Source organism: Callionymus lyra, chromosome 12 (genome assembly GCF_982586985.1).
Source record: "Callionymus lyra chromosome 12, fCalLyr1.hap1.1, whole genome shotgun sequence".
In the NCBI taxonomy this organism is placed as follows: Eukaryota; Metazoa; Chordata; class Actinopteri; order Syngnathiformes; family Callionymidae; genus Callionymus; species Callionymus lyra.
Window position 1 is genome coordinate 27,083,460 of NC_141829.1, and position 18,737 is coordinate 27,102,196.

Sequence of the window (18,737 nt, forward strand, 5' to 3'; positions counted from 1 at the left end):
ATTGTTTAAGCGCTTTCTGACCCTGGTCTAGAAATGTACTCTAGAAATAGCCATTACTTACTTACTTACTAACATTGAAAAAAAAACATTCCTACCCACACTCCGTACCGGTAGGTGGCGGTAATTCACCTTTACGCTATTACCGCTAACCGCCGTAAACAAGAGGAGAAGAATTTGAAAGTAAACCTCAAGGAATACAGAGACACTCTCGAGCGGCTGTTCTTCTGTTGTCATGGAGAAGGTGTCGTGTAGTGATCATGGTCAGAACAGTGTTATTAACTTTTCATCGACGTGTATTTGAACTGTCTTTATTCCTTCTCTTTTTGTGCAGGAGGTGTGTGTATGCTGAAAACAGGAGTGAAAGATGGGCCAAATAAAGGAAAGAGCTTTTACATGTGCGTTGTTGGTCAAGGTTGTGATTTCAACCAGCTTTCCAGGTTTGTTTGATTTTTTTTCCTTTTTTCCGACAAAACTAAACATTTCTGCCACCAGACATCACTGTATGTCGGATATGACGCTACTTACTTGTACGGAGTTTAACTTTATATGAAGGACAACAATGATATCAACGCTGTTGCTATCAGACTTTGTTGCTAATTTGTAAATAAATCACGTGGAATGCCGGTGTTTCACTTTCAGTTTTGGTTAAGGGAACACGTTTGCACACAATGTTTGGTCTAATGTGAGTTTTTGTAGACCAAAAACACACCTTAGTACAAAAAAAACAACAATCAGACCCTCGCAACATATGAAACAAATGTGAGGGATGGCACATGTCTCCCAACCCAGCATAAGAGGCATTTATCAGTGCATCCATCCGATCCTACTGTCCAGAAGAAAGATGGGGATGACAGCAATACAACAGCACATTAACAATTCCAAACACAACCAACACCACGGAGCAGGATAAAATAAGTCCTGAGGCAGGCATCAGTCCACATGGAAGAGCTGTAGACAACTGATCTGGAAGACTTAGTCCAGCATGTTGTTCAAAAAGCAGCTCTCTTGTCATTGAGAGAACAGATGTGTGCCAGAAAGAGTGTTTGCTGCTCTCATATCATTTAGTTTCCCTAGCAAGTCAGCCCTAGTGTCTGTCTTGTCTCTGAGAAAAGGACCAGGACCTTGTTTTCAGAAGAGTCGGTCTGCCAAGTTAAGTTCATAGCTACGGAGGAGTTAAGTCCGAATAGACTTTCAAAATAATAATTTACTATAGACGTGTAAATATACGTTTATACTGCCCAAAAACACGGATCATAACAATCGATGGTGCTTATGTTATTTGCTGTCAATCCAGGAGTTCAAAAAGCTGCTGAATTGCTGTGGCAATCTCTGTTTTAAAAATAAAATGACAAAAGATTAAATACATATCTTATAGGTAAAGTAAGCATACTTTTCTCATGTCATTTTGAAGAATCAACAACAATTTTGGCAGGTCAGGTGAAAAAACCTCTTGCAGGCTGGTTGTGGACCACAGACCACTATCTAAGTTTGTCAAAGATTTCAAACACACATTTTAGTCATCACTTAACTCCCCCCTAAAACACCTAACAGTAATACTACTTTAAAATGAAATTCAAGTTAAATGTGAACTTATGTTTCTTATTTTTTTCAATATAATTGTACCTGCTTTATATATTTTTGACATATATTTATTTTGTATGTTTTAGTGTCCCAGCGTCTTACTGTCTTCAACATGAAAAGTCAATGGTGGAACTTCAGGCGCTCACATACAGTCAACAGCAAAAGAGCTACAGGTACGTGGGTGGCATAATAAGTATTTCTTGCACATAGCATTTGTCAGATTGATCTTCCTTACAGATTAAATGTATCTTTGAAATATTGGCCAAGACAATTAAAAAATGTTCATGATAAAATGCAGATATTGCCTGTTTTTAAAACTGGGCTTATTTCACTGATTATAATAATTGTACTCTAGATTGTTCTACCGATGCGTTGATGGAAAGAAGTCAGGTCAAAGATGGTGTGGAAGTGTGCCCTGGAGTACAGTGAGTGCACATACACACATGTGGTCTATACAAATGTTCAATTTAATGCATACTGTACGTGCATTTCATTTGTATTCTTAAGTTTTTTAAGAAATGTCTGACTCCACTGCAAAACTAGTTTTGTAGTAGTCATAAATTATTACTATAAAATACTAAGCACACACTCAGGACATCTCTATCTGTTTTTGTATAACGGAGAGAAAACATTTATTCCAACTGGGTGGAGTCATTTACCTAAAATTTTTTAATTGAAAGTTGTATTTAAAATTCTGCTGGAGATGCTATATTGTTATTTTCAGTCGATTTTTTATTTTTATTGTTTTTTATTATACATAAAACTGCTTTGCCTTAAACTGAGTGTGTGTTTTGACCATTTGCGTCTATAGTGATTTGATCTAAAATAGAAATGATTTCCCGTTGCAAAATGGTTATATTTTGGTTTATTCTCGAAAGATGATTATAGTGACTAGAATATATTTTATCGGGTATTGTTTCGATTGTTTATGCGCTTTGTGACCCTGGTCTAGAAAAGCGCTCTAAAAATATTACTTACTTTCTTACTTATAATGGGTATTTCTTTGTTGCTAGACTTTCACAAATGTGTAAGTGTACCTAAAAATATACATGAGTAACACACAAATTTAATCTTCAAAATTGCAATTTACAAACATTTACTTTACTACTTACTTACTTACTTAAAATGGCATGCTTAAATGCATTGGGAAAACCCACAGTGGTAAGGGAGCGGTTTACCATCTTGGTAACCCAAGGGCAATTACATCAAACACTTTACGTCGGACAAGCAAGATATCTTAACCTTGGAGAAATAAAGAATTACACACATTTTCTTAATACTACCAACAAGTTCCGAAATCATAGTCATGGGACTCTGTTTGAAAGATTGACTTTTCCTATATGCCTCTGTTACGATTTGTGCATGAGTGACATGTTTTATGTTTAAATTTATAATTTGTTGGTGAGAGAATCCTCTCTTTCCAGGAGTCAAATCCTGCAGTTACAATTCCCTTTCGGTGTGTTCAAGGAACTTCCTATTGAGGGAAGTCTAAAAAAAAAAAAACATTTAGATGAACAAGAACATTTGATTTGTCATGTGTGTGAATTAGTGTTTATGACTGTATGCGTTTTTGATCAGACCACATGGACAGAAGCTTGGAAATTTCTGAATGTACACATTCAATTTACGCATACCCCATATTACTACTACAATAATGCTTTTTTTTTTATATCATTGCAGCCAGCAAAAGAAAAGATGAAACATGTGACTGATGCGCCTTTGCAGCCAGTCCGAAACCCATTCAAGGCTGGATTGCTGCCTGTGTCCAAAACCAACAAATCACATTATCAAAGTGGTGATGTAGAAGAAAAGGAAAAGAATGATAAAGAAAACCTAGAGAATAAAAATGTAGAAACGCAGGATGCTACAGACTCTTACAGAGGTAAACCACTTCCCCCTGGGATGAAAGTCAAGAAAAGGGTTTCAGATGATCAAAGTCAAAAGGCTAAAGATGGAGAAATGAAGGAAAATTGTCAACAACAAGCTGAAATGGTAAATTCAGACAGTAGTGAAGTGAAATACCTTTCCCCCACCAGCTCTTCTGACACTGCCCATTCAAAAAAAGTTGACCTAATTTCAATGGATGCCAACAAATCCCCATCACCATCCACTGACTCATGTGTATCTGTTAGCTCCAGAGATATGTCGGTCAGACAAACTTTTACAGACACCATTTCAACCAAACCAGATGATGCTGATGATGTCATTTTGATCTCTGTGGCGCCCGCCACTCAAAATACCACTCCAGGCACAGGTGTCCAGAAAACCATAACTTCCTTTCCAGGGTTTCAAAAGACCTCCAAGTCCAGATCACAGTCCCCACAGGCGAATGAGCTGCTCTCTCAGCTCCAACAGAAAAAGGTGAGTAGAAGTCTATATTCAATTGCAGATATCTTGGTTATGTCGTTCTCTGGAACCATGACCCTTTTGACTTTGTTGTTTCTACCATATTTTAATGAACACTTTAATTATTACATTTGACTTCCTATACAATGACTAAATGGCCATACGCTTGATTTAAAATAACAAAATATTTTTCTTTTTACAATGACATTTGAACATAATTTAGAATAGTATCACTCACAACATTGGCATTTTAAAATACATTTTGAAACATGTTTATTTTAGAAGGTAATGTGCAAATTCACTTTATACATTGTTTAACTTCTTTAAGCATCTCCTATTAAGTTGAACATGTAGTTCTGCATTGAGGAATTAAAAGGTGTATTTTATTTTGAAGGCTACCCTTGCTAAGGTGAACGTGGAAGCTCTGCCAGATAAGGGTGAGAGATTGAAGACTCAAGTCAAGGATCTAGAAGAGGCACTGGAGTCGATGAGCCTCGCTTCTGCTTCACCGCTTGGTAACTGTCTAAAACTAAATTTAAAAATAAATGAGTTATGTGCTCATAAAACAAAAGACAATTCTTGTGTACATTAAATAAATAATGAAGTTTCTTTGCTGACATGATCCTGGTCTTATTTAGAGATTTCAGGTGCATCAGCCACTGATACTAGCCGTGGTATCAGCAATGTTAACCCTTTCAGTCGGCCTGGTGGCACCATTTTACTCTCTGCCCCTCCTGCCATGGTCCTCCAGGACCAAGCTTCTGGCAGCTCCATGGGATTACACCAGACTCAAGGATATAGCCAAGAATTTAGTGGTAAAATTAACATTTAAGCCGGTCCTCCTTTTTCCATAATGATTTGTGTTTTCTTACAATTTCAGCAAATGCACAGGTTCATGCCTTTTATGGTGGCAGAATGACTGAAGATCGAATGCTAGCAGTGAAAAATGCGACTTGTGAGGCCATTGGCAATCTCCATAAATCTCTGGAATCCAGCCCCGGTCCAGAGACGGAGGTTTCGGACCCAAAATACATCAAGGTAAATCCAATCTGAATTTCTGTTTATAAATTACTTAGAATTAGCGCAGGGGTTTACAAAGTGGGATAGAGGGAGAAGAGAGAAGCAGACTTGGTATTATGTTGTTTTCATTATTACTGTTGGTGTTTGTCATTTATGGGTATATACATGCAAAGTGTAAAAGCCAAAATTGATTTTTTGTTTTTTAATTACTCTAGTAAAAATGGTCAAGTAGACGAGTAGAAAATAAGGAAATATTACTTTAAATTAAAATTGTATGATTTTGGTTCCTGATGTATGATGTGTAAATGTATTAAAAGGATGTTTAAAACCATATACAGATGTTAAAATCTGTATTTAAAAATATTTTAAAAAAAAACTCCCAGATGTGTTCAAATATATTCTTTAAGAGCAACTAATGTAAAAAACCCTCCTATCCTGACTTGTAGTTAAGTTTTTACTTCATACGGTTATCCCCGTCTTATATCTCAGCAAACAAGAGGTTATGAGAATGCAGCCCATTATGACGTAATAACTTTACATGGACAATTTGATTCACTGTTTCACTACTCATTGTGTTGAAATACTGGATCAGGTGGCACCTGTTAAATTGAACTTGACTTCACCTCTGATTTAATGTCCTCATTCAATGAGATGATGGAAACTGCCAGATCTGATTACATTCGGAAACTGCTAACAGTAAATAAGAAAAACCCCAAAGTATTGTATGACAAAAATTCTCTCGTGTTTCCTGCTGCCCCAATCACCCCTGTCTTCTGTGAAGCTGACAGTAATGCATTGTTGAGATTTTTCACTAATAAAATAAAATTAATCAAAGAGAAAATCTCTCCCCTTGTCTGTGGAACCCCTGCTGTCACTGAGCCTGTCTCCACCTTGTGGACCTCATTTAACAATGTGACTGGCTGATATATCTGCACTGTTGAGCAAGGTGAAACCCTTCTCTTGCTCGTCTGACGTCCTTCCGTGTAGGCTCTTTATTAAATTGTTTGACGTAATTGCACAGGAGTCCCAGAAAATCAGGAAAACGCCTGCACAAATAAGAATGTCTTAAGAAGTTTTTTGGAGTCGTAATGTGCGCACAGAACCATCAGTAGATTCTGATCCACAGACCTAAGAGCCCGAGATGGGGTGTAAGGCTGGATCAGATCACTGATGTAAGGAGTAACCTGACCATGAATACCTTTGAAAGTAAGAACGACATTTTTAAAATTGATCCTGAAAAAAAGGAAATGTGAGTTCTTCTACTAGAGTGGGTAAAAATTCTCGCTGCAGAGATCTGTATTAACTGCAGGCGAGACAGCTCCTTCTTGTTTAGACAAACTTGTTAACTGACTTAACCCTGGAACCTTATCATCAGGCGCAATAACCAGAGTTTCAGTTTTGTTCACATTTAGCTGAAAACTGTTTTCACTCAGCCACTGTTTGATCTCTAGCAAACAATTGCCTCCTGGGCTCAGTTGTATCATCATCAATCAGAAACCTTTATTTGTCCCGCGAGGGTAAATTCGGTTTAACAACAGCAAGAGCTATATACCAAAAAAAAATAAAACACCCAGAAATAAAATAATAAAAAGAAAAAGAAAATCTAAATAGAATAGAAAATAAATCAGCACTATATTATATATACACAATCATATTTACAAAAATAACAAGAAAGGTGCAGTTAAATAATTATCTTGGTGTGTTCTTGTTGTGGAGTCTGATGGCAGCAGGGAGGAAGGACCTGCGGTACCTCTCCCTCAAACACCGGGGATGGAGCATCCTATCATTGATGGAGCTCCTCAATGCCCTCAGTGTGTGCTGGAGAGGGTGAGATAAGTTCTTCCTCATGGAGGCCAGCTTGCTCTGTATCCTCCTCCCAGACACTTCCTCCACAGGATCCAGGGGGCGCCATAGGACGTAACCGGCCCTCTTAATAAGGCTGTCCAGTTTAGCCCTATCCTTTGCTGTCATGCTGCTCCCACAGCAGCACTACTGAGTCATAGAATGACTTCAGGAGTGGCCCCCGGACACCAAACAACCTCAACCTCCGGAGCAGGTAGAGTCTACTCCGCCCTTTTTTATAAAGAGCAGCAGTGTTATCCACCCAGTCCAGGCGGTTGTTGAGGTGAACACCCAGGAACTTGTAAGACGTGACAATCTCAATGTCCTGTCCCCGGATGTTCAGTGGTGAGGGGGAGATGGAGGGACACCGCCGGAAATCCACAATCAACTCCTTAGTTTTGCTGGAGTTGATCTGGAGGTGGTTTTCCAGGCACCAGTCAACAAAGTCCTGGACAAGTCCCCGGTACGACCCGTCATCCCCGTCCTTAATGAGGCCGACGATGGCGGAGTCGTCCGAGAGCTTTTGCAGGTGACTGGTGGTAGACAGGTGTTGGAAGTCTGCAGTGTACAGTGAAAAGAGGAACGGTGCCAACACTGTTCCCTGGGGGACCCCTACACTGCACAGTACAGTCTTCGAAACACCATCCCGGGTCCTCACGAACTGTGGACGGTTGGTGAGGTAGTCCACAATCCAGTCCGTGAGGTGAGTGTCCGCTCCAGACAGCTCCAGCTTGTCCCTCAGGATGTCTGACCTGATGGTATTGAAAGCACTGCTTAGATCCAGGAAAAGGATCCTCACAGTGCTTCCAGGCGACTCCAGGTGAGAAAGTGCTCGGTGGAGAAGGAAGATGATGGTGTCCTCCACGCCGATGTCAGGTTGGTAGGCAAACTGCAACGGATCCATGGAGGAGCGCACCAGAGGACTCGGGTAACCAAGGACCAGCCGCTCCAGAGCCTTCATAAGGTGGGATGTCAAGGCCACAGGTCTGTAGCAGCTGGGATCCTTAGGGTGCTGAGTCTTCGGCACCGGTACCACACAGGACGTCTTCCACAGTAGTGGAACTCTTCCCAGGGTCAAGCTCATGTTGAACAGAAGTCCAACAATTTCACATAACTGGTCAGAGCACGTCCTGAGTACTTTGCCACCGATGCCGTCTGGTCCAGGGGCCTTTGTTTGTCCTGGTTCTCCTGAGCTGATTTCTCACCTGGAGAGGTGTGAGGGACAGGCTGGGGTGGGGGGGCATTGTCCCCTGCGGAGTCAGCGGGGGGGCTGAAACAATACAAGCTCGGGGGGGAGGAGAAGGTAAATGTAGAGGTGTGAATGGTGGATCCGACACCTCAAACCTTGAAAAAAAACAGTTTAAGTTGTCAGCCCAATTTTGATCCCCCGCCGCTACAGAGAGCCTGGTCTGATGTCCGGATATGGATTTCAAACCTCTCCAGACATCTCTGGTGTTGTTATTGGCCAGACTCTCTTCCATCTTCCTCCTGTACCTCTCCTTTCCCTCCCTGATCTTTCTTCTGAGCTCCTTCTGAACTGCCCTCAGATCCTCTTTGTTTCCTGACCTAAAGACTCTCTTCTTCTCCTTTTAAGAGAGCCTTTATATCAGGATTTATCCAGGGTTTGTTGTTGGAGAAGCATCGTACAGTTCTGGTTGGCACAATGCTCTCCACACAGAAGTTGATGTAGTCCGTGACACATGTGGTTAGACCGTCAATATCCTCCTTGTGGGACTCACTGAAGATGCTCCGGTCCGTGGTCTCAAAGCAGACCTTCAGAGCTTCCTCAGCTTCTTCAGACCACTTCTTGACCGAGCGAGTCACTGCTGGTTGCCTGCTCACAAGTGGCTTGTAAACAGGTAGGAGATGGACCAGACAGTGGTCAGCTCGTCCCAAAGGAGGAAGGGGGGATGATAAATAAGCGTCTTTAGTGTTCGCATTAAAAAAGGTCCAGTGTGTTATTGTCCCTGGTGGCACAAGTGACGTACTGCATGAATTTGGGCAGACAGGATGAGAGAGATGCGTGATTAAAATCACCAGAGATGATAAAGAGGGCCTGAGGGCTCTGAGTCTGTAACCCGTTCACTACTCCAGTGATGACGTCACATGCTGCCTCCGCGCTCGCCGACGGTGGAATGTACACAAGCACTGCGACAACATGTGAAAACTCCCGTGGCAAGTAGAAGGGTCTCAGACTCAGCGCCAAGAGTTCAATGTCAGGAGAGCAGTGTTGATCCTTTAGAGTGACGTGCCTGGAAAGGCACCACTTCTCGTTAACGAACACCGCCAGTCCTCCGCCCTTTCTCTTCTCCATCCGGTCCGCGCGCGTATCAAATGAGCATGGACTTATAGAAGAAGGAACCAGAGGTTGTCGACTGGAAATGAGTGAACCCAGACCAGGTCAACGGGATGATGGATTTTATTAACTGTGGGTCGAAGCCCAGCAGATAATTCACAAGCAATCCGTACAAGCTTAGAGTCCAACCATCATCGAATTGTTACAGAGTTCGCACTGGCTTTGTACACGACACCGTCGGGTCCGCCTCCGGACCTTACTTGACATGACATGACATATGTTAATTTGATATGATATTCTGGACACTCGGCCAGGACGATTTCACAAGATGTTTTCCAATCTCATTATATAAGCTGTTTTCCCAAACTCTCTGGGATCTCAGGATATGGTGATCAACTGTAATTGTGGAGCCTGTACTCGAAAGGCCAGACTTGGACCCAACTGACCTCAGTCGTTTCAGGCCTATTTCTAAGCTTCCATTCTTGTCGAAGATCTTAGAGAAGGTGGTGTCTGAGCAGCTGTCGTTGTTGCTGGATCTGAACCACATCGATGAAAAGTTTCAGTCTGGCTTCCGCAAACATCACTCTGCAGAGACAGCCTTACTGAAAGTGTCCAGTGACATCATGATGTCGGTTGATTCGGTCAATACACTGTTCTGGTTCTCTTGGATCTGTCCTCAGCCTTTGACACAGTTGATCACCAGATCCTGCTGAGAAGACTGAGGATAAAGTGGGACTGTCTGGGTCTGTGTTACAGTGGTTCTCGTCATACCTTTCTGGGTGCAGTTTCAGTGTAGTTTCGGGTCGTTTATTATTATTGCTGTACTTGATTCCCCTGGGTAAAATCATTCAAAAACACTTTGCAGCTAAATGTGACCAAAACTGAAACTTTGGTTATTGCTCCTGATGATAACGTTCCAGGGTTGAGTCAGTACTTGGGTGACTTAGGTCAGTCTGTCAAACTGAGCCTTAAAAATCTTAGTGTAAAAGACTTGTCTCTTGTTTTTGATTGTTGAAGTACTTTGTGACCCTGGTCTAGAAAGTCGCTTTAAAAATAACCTTTAATTATTTACTGATTGATAAACTACTTTATTCTTGTATTCTCAATTCGACATACATTTTATAAAAGATTTTGTTAGAAAAACTCGAATCTCTGAAATGGCACTTGAATCTCTCCTTGTTACAATCACCACTTTGAACTTGAACATCACAAGTTCAACTATTAAAAATGGTCAGGTTCATTTAGCATTTTAAGTATTTTTTCCATAATTACTCTCTATTTCTTCTCTTAATATGATTGGTCGGCAGGTGACACTGATGCCTCACCAGAGGAGAGCGCTTGCTTGGTTACAGTGGAGAGAAACCCAGAGTCCCTGTGGTGGAATTTTAGGTATGTTTTCACTTTTTTACTGTCATCTGTTGGGCCTATTTTTTACACTTGACATTTTTTTTGTTTTTCAATGCAATTCATTATTCTATCCCTGTGTGCAGCGGACGATATGGGTCTTGGTAAAACTCTGACCATGATTGCTTTGATACTGTCCGGAAAGATCCGTTCCAAGGAGGAGGGGAAAAGAAATAAGGAGACTGAGGAAGAGCAAGAGCAAGAGCTATGGCTATCTAAACAAGGTTTGGCTTGTTTGGTTGTTTTTTTTTTTGTTTTTTTTTTATTTTCTCATTTGGCCATATTTGTAATACATTTCATGATGGAAATTAATTGTCTTAATTTGAAAATCATATATATATATATATATATATATATATATATATATATATATATATATATGCCTACAATATACTATATATATATATATATATATATATATATATATATATATATGCCTACAATGTCGATCCATCTTCTCATCTGTTTAGATTCTAGGCATATTGACTCCAAAGGAACTCTTATCATCTGCCCTGCCTCACTGGTTCACCACTGGAAGAATGAGATTGACAGACATGTAAAGGCTGGCAAGCTTAGTGTGTATCTGTACCATGGACCCAACCGTGAGAGAAGTGCCAAATTGTACGTAACTATAGAAGCTTATACTTCATTTTCTTAAATGGGCACAAAAGTACATGAAGACAGATTTTAGCGTTAGTTATTTAAGTGTGGTAAATAAGATGAGGGATGTTCCAGACGGATGGGCTCAATGTTCGAACCAGGCTCTTGAGGAAATTATCATAGTTAATTTTCCATGCCATTAATTCTCAACCACCTTACTGCCTTCTGAACCCGCCTGTTTCCATGTCCATGAGCCCATTTGTCTAGACCAGAGCATCTGGCACTAGATCTGTCTGAAAAATGTTTTTCTTTGTGTTACTTTCTTACAGGGGGTCAAGTCTTTTTGTTTTTTTTGCTTCTTAGAAACCTTCACCAGCTGGTGAAATGGTGCAACTTGTTTTTAAAGGCTTTCTCTTGACTTCTCTCTTGATACTGCCTGCATCCTTCTCACTCATTTCGCTTTGACTCACTGTTTCCAGCCACTCTTTCCAACCAAATGCAGTCCAATTTTCTTCTCTAAATCTCTCTTCAGTACCTAATAATTCTGCACAGACAATGTTGACCACTTGTTTATTATACCTGCTAATGATCAAAGACGTATTGCAGCCAAAAGTGTTTACTCAAATGATGATAGACTGCCCAACAAATTAGTGATTATTTATTACAACAATGTAAAAACATTGAGGTACCTAATGATCATGCACTTACTGTATTTGTGGATGGATGGATGGATGGATACTTTATTAATCCCTCTGAGAAGAATTTCTCATGGATGATATTTTATGTATAATTTGTTTAGAACTGCACTTTTCGCAAATACAAAACGTCATGTTTATCTTTTAGGTTAGCGGAACATGATGTGGTGGTGACCACATACAGCCTGGTCTCCAAAGAGGTCCCAGTCCAAAAGGAGGATCCCGAGAAACCCAAGACAGATTTTGTGGTGAGTGATAAATACAAACAATACAAATATAACCAAAAATAATTGTGTAATTTTGGGACTATAAACCTCAAGCTTTAAACCGTCCACTTGTTTTGACAATGATACACCTTATCTATTGAGGTTTTTTTTAGGGGTCAATGGCCTCCAAGAGGCACTCTTAGAGGATCAAGACAAGCATGCAAAAGAGATGATGTGGATTCCCCGTTCCCTGAATAAACAGGGGTGTGTTTGTCTTGACAAATGAGAGCTTATTAGCTTCCGTAAACTAAAGGGTTGTGGTTTTATCAATATACGTATTTACAATACAGCCATGATCGGGGATTGGCTTTAAAACGTGATTCATTAACGTCACAAAGGGATAGTTATATTGTTATACATTCTAAGAATGAATCAAAATTTAAATGTCAACCAACATTAAACAAGAAGAAGGAGAGTTTATTCTTGGCATCAATGGTGAGACATTTGAGATGTCAGCATAAATGACTGACTCAAGACAAAAGCCTTTTATAGGTAATAAAAGCAGATGTCCCAAACGTGATTGATGATGACTGTTTAGAATGATGTATTTTTTTTTGTTCTATTTCGTTTTCAGCCTTTCTACTGCAGTGTTACTAGAGCTAGTACATAAATTAATTAATTAAAAACCTTTCTCTGAACCCTCTTTTTGTGCACATATCTAATGGTACAACGTAGACAATTGAAGCCTATAGATAGTTCTGCCAAATTATGTTTTCTTTTTAAATGTAGCTGGGGCAACTTATGTTTCCGTGGATTTTAAAGCTCTACATTATCTGTAATGATGCCATAGATGTTTATTTAAAAATAATATTATCCAATCTCGTCAGTCATCAAGCTCCGGTCCTCTTATGCAAGTATCCTGGGCTCGTGTGGTTCTAGATGAAGCCCACAACATCAAGAACCCTAAAGTGCAGACTTCCATGGCTGTCTGCCAGCTTAAGTCTGATGCACGTTGGGCAGTCACTGGCACACCTATTCAGAATAACCTGCTGGATGTGTTTTCGCTCTTAAAGTAAGCTTGAGATTTTCTCTATAATTATTTAAAAATGCATAGAATGATGTGCACCAACAAGTGTTTGTTGCCTAGGTTTCTAAAGTGTTCCCCCTTCGATGAGTACAAACTATGGAAGGCTCAAGTTGACAACGGCTCTAAACGAGGCAGAGAGAGACTTGATATCCTGACCAGAACTCTGTTGCTGCGACGAACCAAGGAAGACAATGATTCCTGTGGAAAGCCTCTGGTAAAGATGAAACTTGCACATTTGCTGAACATGAATGTATTTATATTCACAAAACTTATTCTAACTTTTGGTAGGTGTGTCTGCCTGAACGTACATGCACGGTGCATCAACTCAAACTGTCTGAAGATGAGAAGGCTGTGTATGATGTTGTATTCGCCCAATCCAGGTATAAACTATTAGTTGGCTTCTGTACATTTACAACCATTCAAAATACATTAATTTAAGGTGTTCAAACACTATCAGTATCACTGGTTGATCCTTCACAATTGCCAAAGGCCAAGTAGTTTCCTGTGATCTAAATCCAAAGCTAGCAGTAGTTTATTGGAGAACTGTACATAAGTTGATGAAGTATTGTTTGGCCTATTTAGATAATGTTTTATAGATTGTTAAAGCATCAATGACGAACATTTCAACTTCCTTTTCGTATTTTCTGTAACAAGACATTTTTATTCGTGCAGGCTTTTCCTTGATTTTCTGATTTTGTGTTTGTCTCGGTGTGGTCTTGAACTTTTAAGTATTTATTTTATTGGGTATTTTTTTTATTGTTTAAGTGCTCTGTACTAATTACTTACTTACTGGTCTGGAAAAGCGTTATACAAATAAAAAATACTTACTTACTTACTTACTCATCAGATTTTACGGTATTGCAGTTACACTTTTGTGACACGCGGGGTCGCCAGAACATCTTTAATCTTGCGTACAGTCTCTTTAACATACCGGTATTTAAAATGCTCGAATAAATTGCGTTGAAAACTTTTGTTTAATTTTCCAGGTCTACCCTTCAGAACTATCTTAAAAGGCATGAAGAAAAGGACCTGAAGAAAGGAAATGCTTCTACTCAGAATCCTTTTAACAAAGGTGTCTTTTTACCTTTTGACCCACATTTTTTATTTCCTATGTTATGTAACTATGTTCTCTTTTATGTACATTAATGTAGGACTGTTCTGCTTAACATACTCACTCATTGTCCCTCACAGTCATGCGGAATAACATTTTTTATACTTTCATTGATGTGTTTTTCATCTACAGTTGCACAAGAGTTTGGTTTTCACCAAGCAGACCTGTCTCTGCCCAGTTCCCAACAACCACAACAAGCATCCAGCACCGTGCACATTCTTTCCTTACTGCTGCGTCTGAGACAAAGTTGTTGCCACTTGTCCCTCTTAAAAAAGGTACTGTGTGTGAAAACTTAAATTTACTTAATTTTGCACACTGACTAATTATACTTTATCTGTTTGTTCAGACCCTCGACTCTTCTGAGCTGCAGGGTGATGGGATTGTCTTGTCTCTGGAGGAACAGCTAAATGCACTTTCTCTCTCCTCTACCCCCTCACCATCTGACAGCCGTCAAGACTCTGTGAGCCTCAATGGGTCTCGTTTCCCTGCCAAGGTTTTCGAGACAAAGTGTCAAAGCACAAAGGTTAGTAAACAAGCTCGGTGTCTAAAAACTCAATTTTGAAATGTTACAAAGGTATAAATAGAAGAAAGTAGGCAGTCAGTGATATTTGTTTCATGTGTGAGTTAAATGATAAGTTCTGTTCAAAGCCAACACAGAGAATCTTTACAGTGGTGCTACCTCAGTTTTGCCTGAGTTCAGTAAAAATAAGTTTTGGGTCATCCAGGACTTGATATCTGTGATACAGGACTGTAGTTGTGTTGGCTGATTTCTTTCATCTGGCTTCATGGACAAGTAGAGTTGGGTGTCATCAGCATAACAGTGAAAGTTTATAGAGTGTCTACTGATCAAGTTCCCTAGTGAGAGCATATAGATTGTGAATAGGATTGGACCAAGAACAGAACCTTGTGGCACACCATAGCTGACCTAAAGTGTGTGTCAATGAGAGCTGGTTGACATGTAAATAGTCCTTTCTGTCTGATAGATAAGATTTAATCCAGTTTAGAGCAGTTCCACGTATGCCTATTTGGTTTTCTATTCTCTGTAAAATAATTTGGTGGTCAACAGTGTCAAATGCAGCACTGAGGTCTAGAAGAACAAGAACTAAAACTTTACTTTTCCTCCCTTACCTTAAAATCTAGATATCAGCAATTATGTCAGAGCTAAAGGAAATCCAAAGCAGAGGCAAGAGTGAAAAGAGGTAAATGTAATTCTTATGTTCAAATTGTTGTTTTGTTGTATCAAATTAAAACATATTCAACATTATTTCCAAATAAACCACATGTCAACTCTATCCCTGATAACCTTTACTCACTTTAAACGGATTTAAAATGTATTTTAAACCAAATTTTTTACAATACTGTAGTTTGCTGTTACAATGAACAGCTAATGTGGTTTTGAAATTTGCTTCACTTGCTTTGAAATTTGAGATTATAAAACACCCCAACTGAACAATAACACCACACAAGATGTATTGAGCACATCCAACAAGCAAATTATGTACGTGAACACAGAACAAAAAAGTTACATAACCTTTTATACAAAATGTTGTATATTGTGTATATGATAATTAACATGTGTTAACTGCGCAACAAGGTTTTAACAACATACATCTAACAATGTTAATGACATGTATATAAATTGTTATGTGCCGTTGCCACTCTTATTGTATATCTTTGAATGTTCTTAACATGTTTATTGTTTTTTTTCTCCCTTTTTGTCTTCATCTGTTTTGGTTTGTGGTAGTGTGATCGTGTCCCAGTGGACCAGCATGCTTCGGATTGTTGCTGCTCACCTCATTGACATGAATCTTAAATATGCAGTAATTGATGGAACAGTCAACCCTAAAAAACGCATGGACCTGGTGGAGGAGTTTAACACTAACCTCAAAGGACCACAGGTAATTTAAAAACACTCAATGGTACAATAATGGTGCCCGTTCTGACATAAATGTCTGGTAGTAAGCAGGCGGAAAAACAAGACTCGATGCCTCATTTTGGTCTGATGAAATGTTTAAATTCTCTAAATTATAATCAACATGCATTTAAAAATCTAGCCACTCATGCATTCTGTCTTATGCACACACAATTCAAATGACAGAACTGTACCCAGTCTGTCAGAGTTATGGTGATGAAACACAACTCTGAATGTGTTTAATAGTAAGACTTAAAGATTTTCAATAGCAAAGACGGAGAAAACGTTGATGCTTTTGACCAAAACCTGGGTTTCAGGTTCTATTTAAACTCTAGACCTGTTTCAAAAGTACATGTTTGGCACCAATTTTAAATACAAATGAATAATTATTTGATCAAAAAAAGTTTTATTATCAAGATCCTTGTTAGAAGCATCTTTTGTAGGCAATCATGAATCACAATCCAAATTTTCAGTAGTAGTTTCTTAATTGAGTGTCTCTCCCGCAATATCGAACATTGCATTGTCAATGTGCATGATTTTGTCTGACACAGGTGATGCTGGTTTCACTTTGTGCTGGAGGAGTGGGACTAAATCTAGTTGGTGGAAACCACCTCTTCCTTATTGACATGCATTGGTAAGACAGTCTGTTTAAATAGCTTTGTAACTCTGTTTTTTGCCATTTTACATAAATGAAAAATCATTGTTTCTCCATTTTTGGTAGGAATCCAGCGCTGGAAGATCAAGCATGTGATAGAATTTACAGAGTAGGACAAACAAGAGATGTGACCATCCACAGGTACCTAACTAGTATGTAAATCTCAGGCTGTAATAGTAAACCTTTTTTGGATCAAGTAAATACCAACATGGAGTCATACATTCACCTCTAGAGGTCGTGAAATTCGGAACTTTTTTTTAAGTGACACAAGCAGACAAGCGTCTCTGTAGTCGCCATTTTTGTGTGTGTGTTTGCGAGTCATGCACGCATCTTCATGTGTCTGATCTCTGATGCAGTGTAGCATACACACATAATGTCACAGAAATTACGTTTCGTTTAAAGAAAGTTATGTAACAAGGCACCATCAGAAGCAAAGAAAATGGTATATGAGGTGGAAGTACTGCTCCAAAAGCTGGGTGTCATTCATTGTTAAAACAGCAGAAGAATAGTAAATAATATCTACACCTCTACACACACACACACATACACACATCTACACATACACACACATCTACACACACACAGAAATACATATTATGCAGCTTTTAAGTTAAAGGTTATTTATCTGGCTGTACAAGAAGGCTAATACAAATTAATGCTGCATGTAAACTTGGCATTTATTAATTGCTGGTAAGATTTAGTTTTTTTGGACAAACCTGCAATTTTAAACCAACGGTGTATTTTACTTGTTCCTACAGATTTGTTTGTGAGGACACGGTGGAGGAGAAGATTTCAACTTTGCAGCAAAAGAAGAAGGAGTTGGCCAAAAACGTACTGTCTGGAACTGGCAACACATTCACCAAACTTTCACTGGCTGATCTTCGAATCATATTTGGTGTTTGAATCAACAAATATGGTCCTTTTGTTAAATCATATCACAGTGTTGACTACACTTTGCGATGCAAGACACGGTGAATAAAATCACTTTTCACTGTGTCCACTGCTCATAATGCCACCCCGAATTGACTGTTTTTTTCCTGTTATACAATACACTCACTCAAGGACATGCATCGGGAAGATGGCAATTAAGACCTACTGTTTGATTATTTTTATTTGACTCAAGAAATCCAGTGTTGCGTACTGCAATAATAATGAATAAAAACAAATGAATAAATTCACACTTCAATCTCAGACCTAAAGGGTAAATGTGTCATAATTAATATTTTCATGTAGAACAAAATATGATCATAGTAAATGTATATGGGACGAACAAGGACGACCCAGACTTTTCCCACACTTTATTCTTGAATCAAAATAAATTAAAGGTAAAGGTTTTTACCAAGTTCTGGTCCGATTAAAGGAGGTGACCTTAATACTGTGGTTGATCCAGTCCAGGCTGCTAGCTGGAGACTGACACATCAGGATGAGAGGATTCACGTACTTCTCACAGATGCATCACACTTCGTCTGGAATAGATTACTTCTTGACAAGCAAATCTCTACAATCAATCAAATCGGAAACACAAATTCATCCCATAATAGTAAGCTACCAGTCACACTTGAGCTGAATATTAAACCTCAACTGAAGTCTTCCACTCAATGCAGGTTTAACACATCTCTACTGAAGAAAAAGAATTGAAAATTATTTTAAGAAAGAATGGTCCTTTTTAGAAATGTTTTGATGACGCACAAAAAATCCCCCCAAAACAAACTGATAATCTCTGTCAAATGAATTAGGTTGAACTAGAATTAAATTATATCTTGAATAATAACTTGTAAATACAAAGACTGCACCTAACTGAACTTCAGCATAGCAACAAATGAACTAGAAACTCAAAAGTATTTGGCAAATCTAAACAAGAAAAAGTAAAATTAACTGATATGAAGGACATAAATGGAAAATATTTTAACACACAGGAAGACATAAATAATGTATTTATGGCTTTTATAAACGGCTATATAATGCAGATTTAAACCAAACAC

General features: G+C 39.0%; 1 protein-coding gene across 1 annotated transcript; it reads left to right on the forward strand.

Annotated features, from left to right (window-relative positions):
• Positions 1-175: 175 nt before the first annotated feature.
• ttf2 (transcription termination factor, RNA polymerase II) lies at positions 176-17,948 on the forward strand. Its single transcript, XM_087804656.1, has 23 exons — positions 176-260; positions 332-437; positions 1,668-1,754; positions 1,937-2,006; positions 3,262-3,942; positions 4,322-4,442; positions 4,566-4,742; positions 4,808-4,965; positions 10,393-10,474; positions 10,576-10,713; positions 10,960-11,110; positions 11,933-12,032; positions 12,878-13,062; positions 13,138-13,291; positions 13,366-13,457; positions 14,064-14,149; positions 14,321-14,463; positions 14,535-14,711; positions 15,329-15,387; positions 15,933-16,086; positions 16,652-16,734; positions 16,822-16,896; positions 17,514-17,948. The coding sequence occupies exons 1-23, from the start codon at positions 233-235 to the stop codon at positions 17,656-17,658; spliced, it is 3,252 nt and encodes a 1,083-aa protein (XP_087660782.1). The 5' UTR covers positions 176-232; the 3' UTR covers positions 17,659-17,948.
• The last annotated feature ends 789 nt before the right edge of the window (positions 17,949-18,737 follow it).

What these genes read in the sequence shown, in the direction of transcription:
- ttf2 (XM_087804656.1), top strand. Translation starts at nt 233, where the DNA reads ATGGAGAAGGTGTCGTGTAGTGATCATG. An exon ending in TCCCTGTGGTGGAATTTTAG is followed by an intron (nt 10,475 to 10,575) that starts GTATGTTTTCAC and finishes CCCTGTGTGCAG; the next exon opens with CGGACGATATGGGTCTTGGT. An exon ending in CTAACCTCAAAGGACCACAG is followed by an intron (nt 16,087 to 16,651) that starts GTAATTTAAAAA and finishes TGTCTGACACAG; the next exon opens with GTGATGCTGGTTTCACTTTG.